Source organism: Notothenia coriiceps, unplaced genomic scaffold (assembly GCF_000735185.1).
Source record: "Notothenia coriiceps isolate Sejong01 unplaced genomic scaffold, NC01 NC01_scaffold00037594, whole genome shotgun sequence".
Taxonomy (NCBI): domain Eukaryota; kingdom Metazoa; phylum Chordata; class Actinopteri; order Perciformes; family Nototheniidae; genus Notothenia; species Notothenia coriiceps.
In genome coordinates this window covers 329,188-340,017 of record NW_011370295.1, presented here as the reverse complement: position 1 = coordinate 340,017, position 10,830 = coordinate 329,188, and the positions used below count along the sequence as shown (strand labels likewise).

The following is a 10,830-nucleotide window of genomic DNA, read 5'->3' as shown; positions in this document are numbered from 1 at the left end:
GTATGTGTGTGTGTGTGTGTGTGTGTGTGTGTGTGTGTGTGTGTGTGTGTGTGTGTGTGTGTGTGTGTGTGTGTGTGTGTGTGTGTGTGTGTGTGTGAAAGCGAGAGAGTGTGTGTGTGTGTGTGTGTGTGTGTGTGTGTGTGTGTGTGTGTGTGTGTGTGTGTGTGTGTGTGTGTGTGTGTGTGTGTGACACACGTGCATGACACACGTGCATGTGTATATATATTTTTTTGGGATGAGCGTGTGTGTGGGTGACTGCTTTTGCGGCTCTGTGTTGCCATGGTGAAGGTTGAACTTCAGGCTGAGGTTGAGGCAGCTACTGTAGTTGAAGTAGATGCTGTTGCATAAGAACAAGACACACACACACACACACACACACACACACACACACACACAGACAGGCGATGAGCACCTTAGCGAGGCCTTCACTGTCCATGCTGAGTGTGTGTGCGTGGATCTGTGTGTGAAGAAACAGCAGCGTGAGGACTGTTGTCACGCCACATCCCCTCAGGAGGCAGAAGCAAGAGAAAGAGAACGAATATTTCATAACCTTTACTACTAAAGAAACTGCATTACTCAGCTCGGTTTGTGCTTTGTAGTTTAGTCCAGAGTCATGAGCACTGCTTAGAACGGGTGGAATGAACTGATTTCAGCTGATGTGTAATCTAATATATACTATCTTAAGCATTTTTTGGGACAAATAACTTCATATTGTTATTGGGGCTGCATCTTGTTTTTGATATGGATTTATCTGCTGATGAATCTTTCTAATGTGTCACTATTGAGAAGCTGGACCTCACGTTAGCCTTCTGTTCTTTCAACAGCTTTATGGATAATCAGACAAGACATTCATGTAAAGCCCGACAACTCATCAATGGACACAATCAATTCAAATTATTGAAAAAACAACTCTTGAAACCAAAGAAGAATAAGACAAAGCCACTTGATCTTATATCTCCAAATTCATCTAATGTCATCTTCAGTCCAAAGACAGACAAAATGGATGCAGTATTATGACTGACACTGTGTCCATAAAGGAGTGTAGGAGAGGAAGAGAAGATGAGCAGAGAGGAGAGGGAGAGGAGGGGAAAGATGAGTGAATAGAAATGGTTGGAGGGAGCACAGGGCGTCCATAATCACCAATTAGTTCCACTAACCGCTAGTCCCAGCTCTCCTCTCTGTTTCCCTTTGATCCGTCTAATTTTAACAATTAAATTACATTGTTTCCATGCAGGGAGGAACAGCGTAGGCTATAGGTTAACCCGTTAGTATCTGCTATGTTATTATTTTACATCCCATAACTCAAACTGTCGTTTTTCCTTATTTACTATATGGCATACATTCAAATGTATGAATCCTACTAAGTAAAGTAAACAACACGAAGAAGTGCATTTTAGAGCGAGCTTGATACATTATATATCAGTTGTTTGCACGCCATTTGCATACATGCACTATTCATGAAGCTTTGGATTGGTTTATTTATGGTTTGTTCGTGTGTTTAGGGTCATCCAACACCACTGCTCTCATTGTTAGTTTGTTACGTTTCTCCAGCAGATGTAGAGCAGTAATTGGTGCGGGAGATGATGATGATGGTGTGTGTGTGTGTGTGTGTGTGTGTGTGTGTGTGTGTGTGTGTGTGTGTGTGTGTGTGTGTGTGTGTGTGTGTGTGTGTGTGTGATTTCCGCTGACTCAAGTAAGACTGTTGGGAGAATCATTAGACTTGCAGCGAGGCCTCGCGTTGAGGCTAATTACCACCTTTTGCCCTGAAGACACACACACACACACCTTCTCACATACCTCTCATTGGAAGACCTCCAGAGGCGGCCCCATGAAAGCAGGCAGCACTGTGTTGTGTTCTGAAGTTGTTATGGGTGCCACAAGGCGTACACAATGCAAACAACATCTCTGCAGAAAGCTGCCATGTCCCAGCGCGTCTCTTTAGAAAACGCAGTAACTGGCACAGTCAGCGGGCGCCTGGCGACCACGGAAACAAAGACGCTTTCATTGGAGTCCAAGAGTATATTATGTGAGTTGTGTCTCTGTTTGGTGACTGTGTAATGAGCGCCTGAGGAAAATCATTAGACTACTACAAATCAGCTACAATCTCATATTTTTACATTTGCATTTCATGGTGCAAAAACTCTCAGTAAAATGTCCTCAACAAGTAGTCCTTACTTCACTGAAAGGTACAGTGAATAACTGTAGTCGCAGCAATTAATGAAAACCCTCCACTACTATCATTGTGTATGTGTCTCATACAGAATACTTGAGTCATGTTAGCCTGTGTTTTAAATGAAAGGCATGATACACACTGTGATCGTTCGTGTGTATCGTTCGTGTAACAGCGTGAACACAGCCGTCCGAGCCGTTTGAGTTATGTAATAATAATGACATGATTTACGCTCATGCTCCGGGGTATTTTACATCATCAAATATGCACTCATTAGCACTTCCCTGAGTGCTGTTTTTCTCTGTGAAACATTTTTTCATAATAGCGGTAATATCCTCCATTTGAGGCTCGTGATCGCGATAATCTGCTACATTTTATGCAGTTTTTTTGCAAATGCTGATATAATCTTGTTATTATCCAGTCTGAAAACCTTTGGACTTTTTTCTCTCTATAAAAGCTGTTTTAAATTATGCAAATGTCAGTGAGAGTCATCATTTTCCCCCCAGTGCAGTGCCATAAGACGCAGCATTTCTCATGTTTGCAAGGAACACAAAAAATGGACATCCTAACTCCTTCTGAGTCAGAAATAGTGAAAAAAGATCCCAAAGCCTTAGGTGATGTCTTCAAAAAGCTTGTTTGTCCAACAAACTGTCCAAAGCCCCACGATCATAAGACAACAATGATGTGACACTGAAAATATCCCAATGGTTTTTGTTCGTACTACACCCAAATTACACAATCATCATGTCTAATATCTTTGTTTTTTTTATTCAGGTATTGAAGATCAGTCTTATTGGACACAGAAAACGGATTCTTGCCTCATTGGGGGACCGGCTACACGAAGAGACCCCACAGAAACCTCCGCGGGCCGTCTCCCTCAGGGTGAGTGAGTCTCAGTGTTTGAGAGGAAGTATAAAACCCTCTGCAATATCCTAACCAATGTGGATTCCATTGATTATGAAACATCAGACAAAAGAAGGAATCAAAGGTCCAGAGGTTCTCAAAGCGTTGATGATTGAGCCTTCCCTGCAGATATTAACACCCAACTGGTTCCCCAAATCTCGGGCACAAAATGGCCAACTCACTGCAGTTTCCTCCCTGCCGGCTTGTCCTGGATTCTAACCACAAAGAAGCGGCTTCCCCTCTCCCATTGGAGCTACGCTCTAACGTCCTTATAATAGAAAGTGCCCTTTGTGATGAGGAGCCAACGAGGCCCTCTGCTCCTCAGTGTTGGCCCCTCTATCCGGCTCCTCTCTGGACTCTGAATCAGCCCAACACCGTCCACCTATTCTCATGTTCAACTGGGAACCGCAGTTATCTACTGAGACTAAAACGTGTGGCAAAATGAGCCACTGTTGTAATGATTGATCAATCTGCTAGTTGTTTAATACCTAATCTCACTTCATAGAAACACAATGACATACTATAGGACAAATTAGCAAAAAGGATGGAGGCCCAGGATGAGAACTGGATTGTAACTTCAGCTTCCACTGCCCATAACTAAATAAGGAAAAGGACCAGAAAAAGGTCTGTTCTCAAGAGACTCTTCTCATGTGTAATCAACTGAGAGTCAATCCCCTCTCTGTAGAAGTAGCTGACTTTATAATAACCTAAAACCATCAAATACATACAAGTTGTAATTCTTCTGGGAATTGAAGTCTCCTCTCAGGTTGGAAACCCTCTTAAATGAACCTCATTTCCATAAAGCAGAGAGTGCTGAGCAGCATGGCAACACTGAGCTGGGAGGTCAAATGTGACACGGTGAATACAGTCGCCCTACTTATTGTACTTGCAGCAGTGACACACCACATTATGAAATGACGAATGAACCCTGTCTCGCCCTCTTCTCCCAGGAGCCCGGTGGGAACCACACTCCTCCCCAGCTCAGCCCGGCGGTGGGCCAGGCAGCGTACACAGCGGGGGTCCCGGGGGGGTCTCTTGACGTGCAGCACCTCATCATGCAGGCGGACGCCCGGCGCAGGCAGCGCAGCAACGACAACTACTTTGAGGATGTGCCGCGATCCAAGCTGGAGCGACAGATGGCCCAAGTCAGCATGGTGAGGAAAGGAGGAGGGAGGGAGAGGGGTGAAGGAAGGCAAGGGGAGAGTGATGGGGACTCGGGGAGAGTATTATGAATGGATGCAGCCAGAGATACAGGTCATCAGAGCCAGTTCTGTGCCCGGAGCTCCAAATTATTAAAATCAGCAGGGTTGCATGTTCCCTAATTGCCATAAACAGTGAAAATGTATTTCATTTTTTAAGCAATCTCGCAAACACCACTACAGTATGTTGCCAAAATGTGTATTCATCCACAGCTAAAAATAGTCCCAAACAAGTTTGCTGAAAACTGAAAAAGAAATAATATTATAATCTTCAAGATTTATGATTTCCTGATATTCTTTAAAATGTTGTCCTTGCTGGAGTCAAATCATAGAGATCAGAAAGTAAACCAAAATGTGATCAGTAATACTTCAAAGCAATTCAAAACTAATGAGCTTCCACTCAGTATCACATTTCTAATCAGGACGCTGGAATATATCTTAATCATAAATGAGGTGGCTCAGTAATTAAATGCAGGTCCTAATAGCTACAAGATGTGAGCCAAAGTGTTTTATCTGCCTGTTCTAAAGACACCATTAATACTCTGCAGCAGGCGGACCATCTGACACCAGCAGCTCAGAGCTCATTTGAAATGAAGGAAACATGAAAATTATGCCTGAAACTTACTTAACGCTATAAAATGATCAAATATGCAAAGCATAATACAGGGGCCAAAGAGCAGCAGATCTTTTGGCACACTTAAAAACGCAATCAGACATAATCTACTGTTTTATGAAATAAATAATTATCTCCAGTAGATTTGATAGATTTCAGAATAACCGTCTCAATTTTGCAGCCAATTTTATTATCATTCAAATGCGAAGATATAACCAATCAGCGACAATTACTGTGACACACACACACACACGCACACACACACACACACACACACACACACACACACACACACACACACACACACACACACACACACACACAAACACACACACACACACACACACACACACTCACACAAGGCAGCAGCTGTGTTTTGATTCAGTATGATTGGGGTCTTTTAATGTCTCCGCGGGAATTATAGAGCATATCAATGCAGGATAACACACACTAATGTTTACTCCGCTGAATCCCTCAAGTGTATCCCCCTTTCTCGTAACAACACTCTGAGGAGCCACAGATGAGTATGTTTGAATAGAAAGATAACTGTTATAGAAAATAAGAAATATACCCCTGACATGTCTAGGATTGCCCTCTGGATCTTCCCTCTCTCCCTTACCATGGTCCCTAAGGTAGCACGTTAAACAATTAGAGGAACTGGAGATTTCCAGCTGAGTCTGTGAGCCTTCCCTGTGTGAGAAAATCATGATGTATGTTAACACTGGTGAGGTTTAGTACAGATTTGGTCAATGCCAGTTTCATAAGCTGTATCCTTGAGCTGTTTATCCAACATCTCCACATCTGATTACACGATGTCACCTCACCATCTTTCTGACGGGGATTACACACAAAAGCAAGCAGATAAAGAGAGACACATAAACACGCTCTGGCACAGGATATGTGCATACCTCCTCATCTGGATTCATTTACTAAGGAATGAAAGCCCTTAACACCTCGCTGTTATCCACTGACATTTGAGAAGTATGCAGATAGGATTAAGGTATTTCCTCTGGTTAAAAGGTGAGCTCTCAGTGGGAGAAAAAGCGCTGAGCAGGAGCAAAGAGTCTTAAACTGAGTTAAAGCATGAAAACAAGTCGAGCATAATTCTTCCAACTTGAATTTCCTCTTGGATGTTCTCTGAAGCATGTTCCTGTTTGTCAGGAAAGCTGTTACATTAAACACGTTCACCGGGCCAGAAAGTGATGTCAACAGTGGACCCAGTAATCTTCTGTGATCCTGTGTGTGTGCTGACATGCTGTTGGTTCTCCTTGCAGGCAGGCGAATGGTGCGAGCCAATCACGTTGCGCCCTCCTAACGAGGCCACCTCGTCCACCCCGGTGCAGTACTGGCAGCATCACCCCGAGAAGCTCATCTTCCAGTCCTGCGACTACGAAGCCTACGTGAGTCCTTCACTTCCATTCACTCCAGTTTGAATATTCACAGTTCAGTAGATGCACTGCATTTTCAGTTCCTATTTATTTACAGATAATTTCTGGATTAAGTGATTGATTGGTCTTTAAAAATACAGACAATCTTCCCAAATACAAGTTGATTTATTCAAATCACAAACAAGCCAAAATATAAAAGAGTACGGTTTACCACATAGACAATTTTAGGCGTTTTTGTAATATAATAAAGGTAATCATCATCCTAATAGTTGACATTTTGTTGTGATAGACCTACTGTATATCAGTTCACCTCTGAAGTTATATAATGATAATAGTGACCAATGACCCTCAACTTCACCTTTCAGTCAATACGGCACTTAGTTATTCTCAGCACTTTGGTAAATGTAGACCTTTGCCAGTTACATAAGGTTGTTATATATCCACGTCACCAAGTAACAGCCTTGCGTCTCTGATTAGTTATATGCTCACCACCCAGACTGAGATGATTACTTACTTGGAGCAGTGCAGAAATGCAATTTTGGGAGCCATTGGCTCTGCGAAACATCCAGAGGGAATGTAATCTCAGACACTCAATCTGATTTGTTCGGAGGCACTGTGGAGAAGGCAGGGAGATGTGAGCCAGACGATTAAGTAAGAGAGAGCAGAAGAAGAAGAAAAAAAGATGGATAGAAAGAAATCGGAAAGAAAACGACACATTATAGTATGTCGAAAAGAAAGTAATAGTATGTCAGAAATAACAGAAAAAAAGTAATAGTATAGTAAGTCATAATACAGTATGTCGGAAAAAAAAGTCACAGTTTAGTATGTCAGGAATATCAGAAAAAAAGTAATAGTATAGTATGCCGAAGAAAAGTCATAGTATAGTAAGTCATAATACAGTATGTCGGAAAAAAAAGTCACAGTTTAGTATGTCAGGAATATCAGAAAAAAAAGTCATAGTATGCTGAATACTCCTTTATTTGTCTCACCTCAGAAGATTGATACAACAGCGTGATCCCATTGAGTGTTTTGGACGGGTGATGGAGAAGGCATGACGGGTGGGCCACCAGGGGAAAATATAGAGGGGCTTTCATGAGGCTATTTATGACAAGATTTTTAACACTGGCTGTCCCCGGCAACAGGCCCCAGAAAGTGAGATGAATGAGCGGGAGACACACCAGAGGGGGAGGAGGAGCGCTCACTGGGAATATTGGCAAGATGGAGGGAGATAGAGTAAAAAAGAATACAATACATGTATAAGACAATAATGAGAGGGAAAGAGAGAATAGGGAGTGTATTTCTGTTTTAGTGTATAGAGAAAGAGATGGTTAAACCCAGAAGAACAGAATAAAGCATCAGCACTGTTCACATTTAATCCCAGGCTCTAAATAATCAAAACCCAGCCCCCCCTCCCAGCACCTCCTCAGATGGCATGATAACTTTGTTATGTTCGCTTCACAACCACAACCTGAAAGCATTATCTGAAGTTACTACAAATCAGTTTCCAGTAAGACCCTGCAGACATTCAAACTGAATGACCACGTCATGAGCAGCGCATGTTAGAGCAACATTGAATTTACAGTACACAAACATGTGAAATGAAAATCTCAAAAGAATAGGTTGTAGCTTTGTTTATGACACATTCACAGTTGTAGAAGTAAACCAAGAAGAACCAGCTGTGTATAAGATTGGTTGTTTAAGAATGTATTCCTTATCACATGACAGATCAATCCCCTGAGGTAGATATACATTTTGTTCCTTGATTTTGGAGTGATTTCCTGCAGGGTCACAGATGGAGCTGTAAATATTCCTCTTGTAATCCACTAAAAGCCTTGTTAGGATCACACTCTCAGGAATAAGGTCTCTTGCTTAAGTGTGAAGGGCACTGAGGTGGTGGATGTCTCGCACATTAAGTGCTCTAATGTCGCCATAAACATTGTCCTGTAAAACACCGCCACCATTAGCTGCCTCTTTATTAAATCAGATGCTACGTGTTCAGCATGTCTGACTGCAGTGTGGAGCCAGACTCTGTCCCTCAGGAGCCTCTCACTGCACTTACATCAACTAAATGTAAACATGGAACTAATAAATGACTCAACACATAACAAATAACAGTTTATTTGGCAAAGAGAAGTACTATAAACGAAATCAATTTACATTTATAGGAAAGATGTGTACATTTATTCAATTAAAACAATAAATACAAAAGTACAGACAATCAGTTTGACCTCTTAAAAAATGCCTTTATTGTGTAACAAGGTTGTTTTGAAGGTATTGAGACCCCAAGATCGTAACAGTCTATATTCCCTGTGTGGGTTGGTGTGTGTCCACAGTACCTGGGCTCCATGCTGGTGAAGGAGCTGAGAGGGACGGAGTCCACACAGGACGCTTGTGCCAAGATGAGGGTAAGACACGGCCTGACACACACTGCTCCTACTGTTGCTAGGGAAGATCCTACTACTACTGAGATCTGGAAACACAGCCACATAGCTTAAAAGGTGTCTGAATGATATGCCAAAACTAAAACACAAGTTGTACTACATTAAACCTAAATGCATGTGGCCGTATTATAAACAAACACTTGTTCTTAAATCTGGGACAGGCTCAAATAAGGAGTGCCCTCACACTAGAATAAACGTACCTATCATGAAAGTGGATTAGGTGTATTGAGGGATTTCTTTTGAATATCCTTGCCCCTCACCTTATCTCCTTCTCATTCTGCTGCCCCTCTTCATCCTCTCCTGAACGTCTGTCTCCTCCTCATCACATCTTTTCTTCCTGCTTCCTCACTCTTCCCGTGTCTAACTGTAACACCGTCTCCCTCTCTCTCTCTCTCTCGCTGCTGCAGTGTGAAGAATGATTTTAACATTCATGAGCAAAGCTTTCTGTTCCTCTCCCCTCCTTCCTTTTGTCTCTATATTTATGTTGCCACATTGGAGGGAATCTTCTTTTCTTCTACTCCTCTCCATCCCCAGTGACACACATCTGCTGAAGCCCAGGCAGTAATTAAGAGCAGTGAGATGCACATCATATCACTCCGTTATTTTCCTCCGTGCAAAAACCTCTTCTTTACTTGCTCTCTGGATCCCAGCGTTCCTCCTTTCATCTGTACCTGCATCTTTTAGCTGTGAAGGTAGATGTGGATGTTTAAAACTCTCGCTGGGTTTCTGCCAGCGCTCAGCATTGATCCTGACGAGGCCGAGCCAAGGAAGGAAGGAAGGAAGGAAGGAGCGCAACAATGGAAAGAAGCAGATAAAGAAAGGAGAGCAGTAGATTTGACAAAGAGGAGAAATCAGGGACGGAGTGTGACAGTCACATGGATACTGAGGAGATAACAAGTGATTCTGAAGAGTCTCATCGCACGTTGATGTCTTTGAATGTATGAAATCTGTTGGCAGGTAGAATGACAGCTTGCAGGGTGACACAGACGTTTCTGTAAATCACACCATTCCCCGCAGCACCTCACTGCATCATGAACTGAAATATGGCTAATGAGACACGTTGAAGAGCCAATATGTAATTAAAAAGGACGAGGAGGGATATACAGTAGGAGTCCAATGTGTCTGAAAAGCTAATAGACTTATTGTATTTGCAGCGCTAATGTCGATGTTGTTTAGAAATGTAATTTGGAGTGTCTGACAACCTCTGGAGATTATTTGAATGGACTCTGAAAATAAATGAGAAATCATCAATGCACTGTTTCATTAGCTCATCTATTAAAAACATAGATCACATTGAATCTGAAAGGTTATTAAATTAAAAGGAGATCAAACTTAACTCATTAATTTGGAACTAATTACACATTTCCAATATGGTTAAAGGTCCCATGTCATGCTTTTCTGGTTATTACCCGTCCCCTTGTGTGTTATGAAGCTTGTTCTGCATGTAAACGGTCTGCAGGGTCACAAACCCTCAAAGTACACCCTGTAGCGAGTAAAACTCTAACACAGAAAATACCTCCTTCCCCAAAACGCCTCGTTGGAGATTTCTCTTTTTCCATTGTTTTCTCCCTGGGTCGTGGTGACGTAAGGGTCTAAGTGAAGTAACGGCTACGCGGATTGGTCCATTGATTTGATTTGGACCAATCCGTGACTTCCTCACCCTCACACACACACACACACACACACACACACACACACACACACACACACACACTGATCTGAACTCAGCCTGACACAGCGAGACACGGCGAAACCCAGCCCAAACTCAGCCTGAGCACACACAAACCCACAGCCAGGCTACGAGTGTGTGTGTGTGTGTGTGTGTGATCAGGCTGAGTCCAGGCTGAGCTTCGCCGTGTCCCGCAGACCCCACGCAGCAACCAGGAAACGACCCCAGTAATCCAGTTCACACTGCCCGCAGCAGCGAGCCCTGCAACACGGCACCCAGACCCCACGCAGCATTCTCATCTGTTTGTCATTACTGGTGTCATTTTCTGGTTGCTAACAAACGCCATTGTAACACATAAACACTGATGCTCCGCTGTAACGGTGGTGGACTCATCAGAACAGAGTGGGCGAGCTGACCAATCAGAGCACACTGGGCTCATAGGGGGGG

General features: G+C 42.9%; 1 protein-coding gene across 3 annotated transcripts in view; it reads left to right on the top strand.

The window, feature by feature from the left end:
* Positions 1-10,830, top strand: part of anks1b (ankyrin repeat and sterile alpha motif domain containing 1B) — a 50,529-nt gene that overhangs the window by 31,017 nt on the left and 8,682 nt on the right. For all 3 annotated transcript variants that reach the window (XM_010797240.1, XM_010797242.1, XM_010797243.1), the window contains 4 exons: positions 2,945-3,052; positions 4,024-4,227; positions 6,160-6,285; positions 8,607-8,678. In XM_010797240.1, coding sequence (XP_010795542.1) covers positions 2,945-3,052; positions 4,024-4,227; positions 6,160-6,285; positions 8,607-8,678 — 510 coding nt within the window. The remainder of the gene's footprint in view (positions 1-2,944; positions 3,053-4,023; positions 4,228-6,159; positions 6,286-8,606; positions 8,679-10,830) is intronic.